Genomic DNA, 12,744 nt, shown 5'->3' on the forward strand with positions numbered 1-12,744 from the left:
CACACACACATAAATGCCAAAAAACCAAACCCATGCCATCAAGTCGATTCCAACTCATAGTGACACTATAGGACAGAGTAGAACTGCCCTGTAGAGATTAAAAGGAGCGGCTGGTGGATTCGAACTGCCGATCTTTAGGTTAGCAGCTGAGCTGACCCTATGTACAACAGAATGAAACACTGCCTGGTTCAGCATCATCCTCACAATCGTTGCTATGTTTGAGCCCACTGTTGCAGCTAATGTGTCAATCCATCTCATTGAGAGTCTTCTTCTCTTTCTCTGATCTTCTACCAAGTATGATGTCTGTCTCCAGGGACTGGTCCCTCCTGATAACATGCCCAAAGTACATAAGACACAGTCTCGCCATACTCGCTTCTAAGGAGCATTCTGGCTGTACTTCTTCCATGACATATTTATTTGTTCTTTTGGCACCCTGTGGTATACTCAATATTCTTTGTGAACACCACAATTCAAATGAATCAATTCTTCTTTGGTCTTCCTTATTCATTGTTCAGCTTTTGTATGTATATCTATCTATCTATATATATACATACATATATGATATATATATCTTACTAGATTTGTTCTCTAGAGAACCCTAAAACATTCAGTAAACAAGTTTATCGACCTCATAAAATGGACAGAAAATTCTACCAGTGTACACAACCTGATGTTTGACAATCTATTCTAAAATGGTATTTTCCAGGTTATTCTTCTTAAAAAGAGGCTGCTCGCCTGTATCCACTCTTTTGACGTACCTTTAATTCTCCAAAATGGTAAACAGTAACTTTAAGTTCAAATCCATTTAACAAAATAATTCAAATAACTTTTATATGTCAGAGATTCTCCAGGGTCTATGGTATTAGAGACTTTTAATACACCTAGTTGGACTCTCAGGTTTTAACTTACATAGAAGAACATACCTAAAAATGAGATTTTAATAGCTCTGCCTTTTCTCTGGAACATATTGTCATTCCACCATCTTTTCTAAGCAAGGGGCCTAATTATTTTTCTGTTATTTTCTACTAGAAAAACTATTGCCCTAAAACAATACACTTCCTTTATGTTCCTTATAGGTCTTCTTTTAGTTTCTCAAAGCAAAAGGACCCAAAGGAACTATGGACCGCTAAAATAACTCCTTTACCTTGTAGTAGTCTTTGCTCAAAGGCCAGCTTCTCAATGAGGCCTCGCCTGAGCATTTCCTTAAAATTGCTCCCTTCTCCTTTCAATTTTTTCTCCCTAACTCCTATTACTTTTTTCATAGTAGAAAATGTGCTTATTTATTATGATGTTTGGTTAGAACGTAAGCTCCATAGAGGAAAGATTTATGTGTTATTCATAACTTAACCTCAAAGCATAGACTAGTGCCTGGCACTTAGGAAGCAATCAATAAATATCTATTGAATGAATAAATGTTTTTTTTTTCCCTGCCCAGAACACTTTCCTGCTCTATAGTGTTGCCAAATTAACTTATACTAAATCTTTGCATCTCACCTAAGGTCACTTAGAAACCCTGATGGCGCAGTGGTTAAGTACTACGGCTGCTAACCAAAGGGTTGGCAGTTTGAATCCACCAGGCATTCCTTGGAAACTCTGAGGCAGTTTTACTCTGTCCTGTAGGGTTGCTATGAGTTAGAATTGACTCGATGGCAACGGGTTTGTTTGTTGTTTGTGTTAAGGTCACTTAGGGAGAACTTTTCATGTAGCAGTGCATATTTTTGTCACCTAGATAGAGCTCATGCTGGCTATAATTATACATTCAGCTGGATTGATTAGCCCAAGTGCAGGTGAGCAGGCCCCATGACTGCTGTCCCTGCCCTTTCTACCATTGTATTCCCAGTGCCAATCCTAACAGAGAACTACTGCTCAATACACGTTTGGTCACTGAATGAATTCTTGTGGAGTTTATTATCACATTCTCATTCTAAGACCCTGTTTACCTGCTAAGCCTCTTCTAGCATCACCCTTCTGAATCTCAGTGTTATAGCCCCATTGGCCTTCTCTTGGTTTCTTTAAGATGCCATTCTCACTTGAGCTACTTGGCTGCCTTCCTGGAAACTCTATCTACCTCTACTAATCACACACAAACACACTCACACAGTCACACACACATGCACGTATACACACACAGACACACAGACACACTTTATCCAGTTCTCTCCAACATATCCTTATATTCTCACTTAAACATCACTTTCCTAATAAATCTTATCGTGTCTTCAAGCCTCAGTTTATGTCAGATGAATTTGTTGTCACAAAGGCTTGTTCCTTTCCTTCACAGAAATTATTTGTGTCCATTTTTAATTTTTTTTTAAGTTTTTCAATTATTGGATTAATGTCTGTTTACTTTGCTAGATTACAATTACCAGCAGAGAAGGGCCTCTGCCTACTATGTCTGCCGTGGTTAACATGATGACAAAAAACCCATCGCCATCAAGTCAATTCCAACTCATAGTGACCCCATAGGACAGAGCAATTGGTGGATTTGAACTGCTGACCTTTTGATTAGCAGCCAAGCTCTTAACCACTACACCACCAGGACTCTACCATGATGGCAAGGCATAAGAATTCAATTTTGAGAGAGAGAGACAGAGAAGTGGCTATCACCATCTCAAGGTTCCCAGGAAGTCAGCGGACTTGCAAATTAAGCATTCCTAAACCAGAAAGGTGCCGACCATTTTTCTTTTGTTCACCATTGAATGTCTGGTACACAGCGAAATCCAGGGACATAGCGCAAACATAATAAGTACTGGTTGAATAAATGAAAAAACGAATGCTTAGAAAGAGATATGGCAATGCCCTCCAGGACTGAAGTCTCTACGTAAATTACCAGTCTTAGTTATTCAGCCAACCTGTTTTCCAAGAAAATCAGTTAACTGGTATTGTTGCTTACAAATCAGGTTCTCTGTGTACTGATATCCTAGAAACCTCTAAAGTAAAGGACAAGGCTCTGACCTGTGGTGACACTTGCAGAGGAACAAGCTAAACCTTTGAGAGAGAAAGAATCAAATTAATTTACAACACACTGTACTTTTCAGAATAGTATTCTTCATAAGTCATACCATCTTTCATAATCCCTAAGCATATGTTCTGACCTATCTTTGGTTTTCTTCAAGTCTTTTACAAAGAAGACTTCAAAAAGTATTTTAAAGTTACAGAAATTCTAACTTATAATACCATAGTAATAGAGGTCATAGAATTAAGTCAACACATTTAAAGATATTCTATGGGGAGTATATTTAAAGTTTTAAACTCAGGATGGAGTCCCTGTGTAGTGCAAACAGTTAATGTGCTCAGCTGCTAACTGAAAGGTTGGAGGTTCCAGTCCATCCAAAGGAGACTTGAAAGAAAGGCCTGGTGGTCTACTTCCAAAAAATCAGCCACTGAAAAGCTAATGGAGCACAGTTCTACTTTGGCACGCATAAGGTCACCATAAGTCAGAATTCACCAATGGTAACTGTTTTTTTGTCTTGTTTTGTTTTAATATTCAGGAAAGTAAGAATAGATATCTCCCTTACTGTACTAAATCTGGGGCTTTCCTTCCTGGTTTTCCCTTAACTCCATCTTCTTACTCAAGGCCACTGCGTGTCTTTTTTGAGGGTCCAAAGTACACCTCAGCAGAACTGGAATAGAATTTATTAAAGTATTGTGCTGACATAGGAGATCATAGAGGAGAAAGAGAAGGTGTGTGGTGAGTATATGGCATCAACAGGTCTTGGGGAATAAGCCATGGATGACCAGACTTCTAACAGAAGCCCTGAAGGATTCTTCTCAGGTTCCCGCCATTTTTTTTTCTTGCGTGGGGATCCATCTACTGGTTTCATTTTCCTATAATTCTTCCAATTACTTCTACTGGAATTCCTTTGGGTCCAGTAAAAAGCATACATGAAATCTTATTACATACCCAGGGTATTTGTGTTATTGTTAAAGGGACTTCTCCAATGTATTTGTTTTATTTTTGTATTTATTCATTACCCTTTCCTCTGTCCTGTAGCACCTTCTCTTCCTCTTCCTCTTCTTCTTCCCCTTCCTTTTAATATTTAGACTAAGTAAAACAAGATTATGCCACTTGCAAAGAACCTAAGAAAACATCATCTTTATTTCAAAGTCAAACAAGAGACCAGGATTCCAGGGTATTTCCAATCAATGGTCAAATAGGGTATGGAACTCAAGCATGGGTTCCTCTGGCACTGTGGAAACTGACAGAATGAGAAAAAGAAATGTTACATCAGAGGATTTCCTTCCACTTAATTTCCTCTACCTTTGCCCTTTTAGATACTAGTCTAGATTATCCAAAACTCTGGTGGCAGTAATGGGTTATGTTGAGGCAAAATAAAGCTATTAAAAGGGAAAAGAAGGTTGAGGGGAAAAGCGGGGCTAGAAAGCAGTTGTCAACACTAACTAAGTGGGGCAATAATAATGGATAAATGCAGACTGAGTTTTTGTGAATTATGGATAGACAATACATGCACAACTACCTTAGTAGATATCTTGGCCCAAAGAAATAAAGGCAAAAAAGAAGGCAAGAAAGGAAAGCAAGTAATATAATGAATATAAAATAGCATTAGGTCCACCACTCACAACTTAACCTGACATAGTCACCATCTGACAGTTCTATGGACTGTTCTTTCAGAGATGGCCAAGTCTTACACATATCATCTTGGAATAATTATATTCTAAGGCTAATTGTTCTGGGCCTACTAATTTTAAAGTGGATGCTTATCAGTTGTTATTTTAACTAAAATACTCTATAACTTAGGCAAACTTCTGCCTAAAGTTTGTTTTTATTTAAACCAGAACGTCACCCCGCCTTCTCTGGTTCTTTTTTAAAATTTCTGGGAAACACTGAGTATTAGATTTTTTAAAACCAGTTGCTGTTGACGCTACTTCAACTTCTGGTGACCCCATGTGTGTCAGAGAAGAGCTCTCCCCGACAGGATTTTCAGTGGCAGATATTTTGAAAGTAGATCGCCAGGGCTTTTTCTTTCAAGGAGCCTCAGGGTGGACTCGAATTGCCTACGTTTTGGTTAGCAGCTGAGTACTTAATTGGATGCACTACACAGAAAAAAAAAATCAAACCCGTTGCTGTCTAGTGGAGTCTGACTCATAGAGACCCTATAGGACAGAGTAGAACTGCCCTGTAGGGTTTCCAAGCAGCAGCTGCTGGATTCGAACTGCTGACCTTTTTGTTAGCAGCCAAACGCTTAACCACTGTGCCACCAGAACCCCGCACCTGTTGCCATTGAGTCGATTCTGACTCATAGTGACCATATAGGACAGAGTAGAAGTGCCTGGCAAGGTTTCCAATAAGCTGGTGGATTTGAACTGTCGACCTTTTGGTTAGCAGCCATAGCCCTTAACCACTGCGTCACCAGGGCTCCACCAGAACCCCAGGACACCATTATATTTTTGCCCACCTGTAATTAGTCACAATACTATCATATTAAGAAAAAAATATTATCATGTCATACCTATGTAATTCCTTAAAATAGGTTCAGCAGTGGTCTGTCAGTGTGGTACTTTAGCTGGTTATGAGTATGCGTCTGCTTAAAATATATATGTGTGTGTGTGTGTGTGTGTGTATACATATATGTGTACATAATCATATATTTGATGATATATTATGACATCTGGTATCATAAGTATTTTAAACCTGTAATCTCTGCAATTTCTGTTAAATGAAATTAACATGGTTTGCCAGTATATATTAAATGCTCAGTTCTAGCAGTCTCCAACCTGTTTAGTTCAAGAATTTTCTCTTTGTCTTTTAATGATGGAGTGTTAGACACCATTGTTGAAGATTGGCAGACTAAAGCATTAAGCTGAGGAAATGACATTTCACTGAAATAAAAAAATACATTTTCACACAAAAAGAGAAGAAAACAGAGATAAGGGTTTAAGAAATTGTGTTACAGGTTAGGTAAAAGAAACTATGTGTAGAACAACCTTGGGCTGATAAAGCCTTTTAAACCCACATTTATTAGATGCTTAGACATATCAGACTATAGGATCCAATCAATCTCAAAGAAATGTGGGCATTTGGTGGGCATGATAAATGTCTCATATATAATCTGTAACTGCGTATGAATGTATGTATGTGCATAATCATTGAGAACAATAAATTGCTGTATTTTCCCTTAATATCTCTTATTGTTGCTGTTTTATATGCTTTGCATGTATAAATGCTTTGTTGTGTTTTTTTTTTAAGTGTAAAATTTTCTTTCCCAATTTGGAAGAAAATACCAATATATGAAAATATCGACATTTTCCTTTGTTAGTGTGAACTGGTTATTAGGAATAAACATACTAAAGGCATTCAATTGCTACTTATTTAATTGGATATGATTTTTTTGTGTGTATGTGTTTTGTTTTGTTTTTTATAATTTTGTCCCCTCTTAGTTTTGAGGAGTTTTTTAGTTTTGAGGAGGGCAGAAATAATATTCCTCTTGCCAGTTCTACAACTCATGTGATTCAACTATAATAAAAACATATTTGCACATGTATATTTCCCTGCAGTCCAGGAAGATAGTGTGAAAAAAACAACATACAGTTAATGAAAGAGAAAAATAAACAGATCAAAATCATTTGAAACAGTTTTAATAAATATATTGTATTCTACACATTTTTAGTGTATAAAGTATGTTACAAATTCTCTAAGTAGTTTTCAAACTGCACTTAAGTGTTTTTGAATGGCATATTTAGTTTCTTAAAGAAAATTATCTGACAATTACCTTAAGTTGTTCTTCCAAAGCAGCAGTCGCATGATCCCCACTAGTTTCATCGACCACCACCACCATGTGAGTGAGAGAATTGACCCTGACTTGTTCCTGTTCTAGGTCTTCTTGAAGCACCTGAAAGACAGAAGAAGAAAAAGAGAGAGAGAGAGAATTTAAAAGAATACTCTCTTGATTTGTATGTCGAAAACATTTCTTCCCAAATGTGGGTGATTGATTTTTGCCATGTCTCAGTGAATGCAATTTTTATTAAACTAGGACCATTATGTACAAATTGTCTGCTATGGTGCTCCGCCGAATTCACATGTTTCAATTGTCAACTGAACTCGAAAGCATACAAAGAGAGCATATGCTCAGAAAGGTACAGGTGAGATATTATGTTTCTTGTCCCATCACCTCTCACGTTTTCAAAGACTTTAATCCTGCAATGACCTGCCACCTCTGGCATATTTCATCTCTCCTACTCTACTAAAGGAAATGCTGGTGGCATAGTGGTTAAGTGCTATGGCTGCTAACCCAAAGATCGGCAGTTCAAATCTACCAGGCACTCCTTGGAAACTCTATGGGGCAGCTCTACCCTGTCCTATAGGGTCACTATGAGTCAGAATTGACTGGACAAAAACAACAGGTTTCTTTGTTTGTAACTCGGCTAATGCTCTCCATCACCATCCAAAACAAAACTAACTCTTTTGTCCCAACAAACCACCCCAGCTAATTCCCTGTTTTTTAATCCCCTTCACTGAAAAATGTTTTGTGTTTTCTAGTTACTGTTTCCCCTTCCTTGTACTAATACTCTCTTTGCTCACGATCCCATGGAAACATCTCTTGAAAAGGTCACCATCAACTCCAGGTTTCCAAATCCAACAGTAATTTTTTTTTTATCTCATCTTTCCTTAGCGTCATGTACCACCCTCTGCTGATTATCCCTCATCATCTGCAGCTTTTCAGTTCTTTTGTTGGGTCCCTCTCTTTTGCTAAAATTAAATTAGATGACATTCCTCCGTGTGAAAGCCAGTGGATCCCCATCACACTAAGAAGGAAAGTCTAAACTCCTTACCTGAAATCCTTATACAGTAAAACCTGTGGAAGTCGGAACCTGTGTAAGGCGGAAACTTGTCAGAGAAGGAAAACTCAAATATTTTCCACTAAAACAAGCTATAGAAAACTGGTAAGACTGCACCCTGTCAAGGCAGAAAACTTGCAAGACCTGGAAAAACAAGGCAGTGCCCTTGAGTTCTGGCTCTCACAGGTCTCACTGTATGGTCTAGCACCTGCCTACCTCTACAATCTAATTGCATACAATTCGTGCCCTCTCACACTATGTTTCAGCCACAACTGTTTTCTTTCTCTTCCATAAATCTGACAAGCTGTTCCCCCTGCTTCAATTGCTCATCCTTCAGATCTTTAAATAAGCTCTCCTTATAATTCAAGATTCAAGTGAAGTGTCACCTCCCCAGAGAGGCTTTTCTTGAACATGGTATCTAAATTTGCTCCCTGTTGTTGTTGTTATTAGGTGCCATCGAGTCAGTTCTAACTCATAGTGACCCTACGTACAACAGAATGAACACTGCTTGGTCCTGCGCCATCCGCACAATCATTGTTATGCTCAAGCACATGGTTGTAGCCACTGTGTCAACCCATCTCGCCAAGGGTCTTCCTCTTTTCTGCTGACCCTCTACTTTACCAAGCATGATGCCCTTCTCTAGGGACTGGTCTCTCCTGATAACATGTCCAAAGTACATGAGATGAAGTCTTGCCCTCCTAGCTTATAAGGAGCACTCTGGCTGTAACATCTTCCAGGACAGACTTGTTCATTCTTCTGGAAGTCCATGGTATATTCAATATTCTTCGCCAACACCATAATTCAAAGGCATCAAAATTTGCTCCCTAGTTACTTTCTATTCCTACCATAGTTTTTATTTTTTTATTATTGTTTTTTATTATAACACTATCATGACTCAGTATTTTCTTCTTTATTAGTTTAGTCGTTTGTTGTTTGTCTCTGCTTACTGGAATACAATAATATCCATCAGAGCAGAGGTGCTGCCTCTCCTGCTCACTACATATTCCCAGCAACTAAAGATCACTAAACATTTGTCGAATGAATGATGCCATGTGGAAGGCAGAGGCAATAATTACAGATGAGTTCAGCCCTTCCTGATTGCAGAAAGGTTACAATCTAGTAGAAGGAGTTGTACAATTACATTAACTTAAGCAATTACAGCCAGGTTTTCTCAGCTGAAGCCTGGGATGAAAGTAGAAAAATTCATGTCCTAGCTTTGCAAGTTTCAACAAGTTTGACTCTGAAAAGTCGGTGTCTTCTCCAACTAAATGATGTCACAAGACAGCACTGCAATTCTTTTTCAAATAATGGAGTAAATTTTTTCTTTTGGTAAAGATAAACAGAGGTAAGTATAGGAGGTAAACAGAGGTGTAAACAGAGGATAAACAGAGGAAAGATCAACAGAGAAGGCTGCTCTAGAACCAAGATACCCTGCCTGGGGGCTCCAGTTCCCCAAGACACTCTCCCACTACACCAATTAATGTTTGCAATATCCATGACCAGGGGTGTAAAGCCTCTAGTCAGTTTACTCCTTGGAGAACTGAGTTTGGGACATGGCCTGTGACTTTCTGGAAAACCTGAAATACCTACCTACTAAACAACAGCGCTCTACAGTCACCCAACTAGTTTTTTCCTTATTCAAAACCTATGGCAGGTATAGTGAACTTATTAGGATGGCTGCAACACAATCTTAACCACATTAGCATTTTTATTTTTGGATTTTGGAACACTGTAAAATTTCTTCATTTTACTTCCTCTCTATATTTTTCATGCTACATTCTTAAGTCAAGCAATTTAAAATAAAATGACTATGCATCTATTTTGTGTGTGGAGTCTATACTGCCTATCATGCCTTTGACATTCCAGAGCTTACACTGGTTAATAAAACTCTTTCTGCCATGAGGCTGAAAATGGAAACATTAACATTCAGAGCTGTCCTTGACAGTCGTGTTGAGTCTGTGTTTTCTGAGTTATATAAGCCAGGACTGAGAACATTTTAAATCTGTCAGTCAGGAATTTTGAAAATAATAATCAAAATATTAATTTGATGAACAATGTATCTTAAGTTGATTTCTTGAATTTAGCCAATCCTTTCTTTCTATCGCTCAAGTACGACAGTATATATCATTACATATATTTAAAACCACTAGGACACAATTCCTTGAGGTTCACAACTTAAAATGTAAATTGTTATTTTTACTGTTTAATGTAATTTCATAGAGGACCTTGAGAAAATTATTGTGTGACCCATGAAATGCTTCTTCAAAACACATACTGCGTCTATAGCATATATAATTATGTGCACTCTTTATTTTCTTCAGTACTTACATTGTTGATTTTGTTTTGCTTACCTACTTGATCGATAATCAGAAACAGTATTCTTGCCATACTGATCAAGGGTTTGCCTTTTATGCTTTTGCAGAAGTGCTAAGATAAAGTACCACGAAAGCTAGTTGTGAGTGGATAGCTTTAAAAATCAAACATAAGAACTATTGGGACTTACAGTGAATACAGAGAAATAAAGAGACATAGGAAATACTCTCAACAGGGGCTGAAAATCTTCAAAAGTGCATAGCACTGGGGTGGGTTAGCATAAACTGTATTTGGTATTAATATTATCTTCTCATTTATATTTTTCTGTTCTGTGACTTTGTATTAACTATGCATCTTTCTTCTTGCCTAACCAACGATAAAAAAGGTTAAACTGATCTCTCACTCTGAGCATACCCCATAGCTACAAGGCAGAAGATACTACGAAATTGTCAGATTTATGATTTACTCATATCTCCACTCCAAAAATAAACATTAACGAACATGACAGACGGTATTAGCTAATCTCCCCAATATCAGCAAAAAAAAAAAAAGTAAAATACCCAATGTTAGGGTTCATATTTTAAACCTGAGTCTTAGAAGTAGCAGAAATGTCACACAGAAAGGTGGGATTAAAAAATTAAATTGTTCTTCCAACCTGGATATCCACGAGTAAGAGCCTTGATCGTTGGGGTAAAGTATGCCTGCCCTGCTTCCCTATTTGAGAAAACATGAATTTTCAAGACTACCATTTTTTTTAAGATACACTAAAATTTTGCCAAGTTATGTCTGGGGTCTTAAAAGCTTGCAAGCGGCCATCTAAGATGCATCAATTGGTCCCACCTGGAGTAAAGGAGAATGAAGAATACAAAAGACACGAGGAAAGTATTAGACCAAGAGACAGAAAGGGCCACATAAACCAGAGACTTCATCAGCCTGAGACCAGAAGAACTAGATAATGCCGGCTACCACCAATGACTGCCCTGACGGGGAACACAACAGAGAGTCCCTGATGGAGCAGGAGAAAGGTGGGGTAGAAAACTCAAATTCTAGTAAGAAGACCAGACTTAATGGTCTGACTGAGACTGGAGGAACCCCGGAAAGCATGGCCTCCAGATTCTCTAACAGCCCAGAACTAAAACAATTTCCAAGGTCAACTCTTCAAACAGGGATTGGACTGGACTGTGGGACATAAAGTGATAACTGTTGAGGAGTGTGCCTCTTAGCTCAAGTAGATACCAGAGACTAAACGGGCAGCTTCTGTCCAGAGGTGAGATGGGAAGGCAAAGAGGGTTAGGAGCTGGTTGAATGGACATGGGGAATCAGGGGTGGAAAGGAGGAGTGTGCTGTCACAGTATGGGGAGAGCAATTAGAGTCACATAACAATGTATGTATAAATTTTTGTATGAGAAAAAAGTAAAAATTTTTGCCAAGTTATTTTTTAAATAAATTTTTATTTAAATATTGACTTCGTACGGATTTGACTTTCTGATAGCTCCATTTATACAATGGAGATTTATAATTGATTTGTTAATTAAGCCTGAAATATGACACAAATTATTTCCAAACATACATATATCCCTGGAGAAGTACACTAAAATTTTTGCCTGTCACAAAAGAAGACCTTCAAATTAAAATGCTGTAATAAAATTGTTAAAATATATTTATGAGAAGCTTATAAGTTATTTTTATATGTACATATATATGTATATGTGTGTATCTTTTATGCATGTATTTCTTGTCATTATTTTTATTAAGATAATGCATTTGTAACACCAGATTTTTAAAAATCTGTCATGACTAATTAATTTTCTATACCATTATTAGACAGGTACAAATGCCAACGATGTTTGTTCTCTAATGTCAAATAACAATCTTTTTCTTCCTTATGACAAGAGAAAAGGTGAGCAGTGAAATTTAGCATTAAGAATGTTTAAATTAGACAAACTAGGATTTTGTTATACCACTGTGAATAATTATGTTCCTTCTAAGTAATTCTCTAGTTAAAAGACCTTGACAAATTTGTTACTCCCTTAGTAAAAATTCACAATTTTATGATTTAAATACGACTTTTCTCTACTTCCTTCAAATGTCATCACTGTGGTTCTTCTTGCTCAGATCCATGCCAAGTTAGTTTTCAAAAACTGGCTTAGAAACACCAATGGAGGAAAAAGCACTTCAGCATTTACTCCAGAACTATGCTATTTTAACCTGCTTTAACATGCTTGTGAAAGAATGCTTGGAACATAAAGATGTGCAATTATGTCAGGTTAGAGAAATCTGGACTGGATGTCAAGAAATATATAGCAGTGATTAATACAAAGGTAGCATAATTGAAAACAAAACACACTTGGGTCTCCTGTAAGCTGTATGCTAGGATATATACTTGGCCACATTATATATACAGCTACACGGAACAGGAAAGGATACTGACTGATTACTCACATGTATTTTTACTTTATTATTCCTTCTACTTCAATGATTAACCAAAATCATCCAAACTTGTAAGTTACACACACACACACACGCACACGCACACAATCCCACAATTCTAGTGCCAACACAGAACATGGGTTCTGCAGTCTACCTGCCTGGGTTTGAATCTCGTTTTTACAATTTACTGTGTGACTCTGGTCA

The 12,744-nt window shown here is 37.5% G+C and overlaps 1 protein-coding gene across 1 annotated transcript in view; it reads right to left on the bottom strand.

Moving 5' to 3' along the window:
* Positions 1 to 12,744, bottom strand: part of DMD (dystrophin) — a 2,372,918-nt gene that overhangs the window by 1,595,220 nt on the left and 764,954 nt on the right. Inside the window, exon 13 of the mRNA XM_004386236.2 lies at positions 6,732 to 6,851. Coding sequence (XP_004386293.1) covers positions 6,732 to 6,851 — 120 coding nt within the window. The remainder of the gene's footprint in view (positions 1 to 6,731; positions 6,852 to 12,744) is intronic.

Source organism: Trichechus manatus, unplaced genomic scaffold (genome assembly GCF_000243295.1).
Source record: "Trichechus manatus latirostris isolate Lorelei unplaced genomic scaffold, TriManLat1.0 scaffold00159, whole genome shotgun sequence".
Classification (NCBI taxonomy): Eukaryota; Metazoa; Chordata; class Mammalia; order Sirenia; family Trichechidae; genus Trichechus; species Trichechus manatus.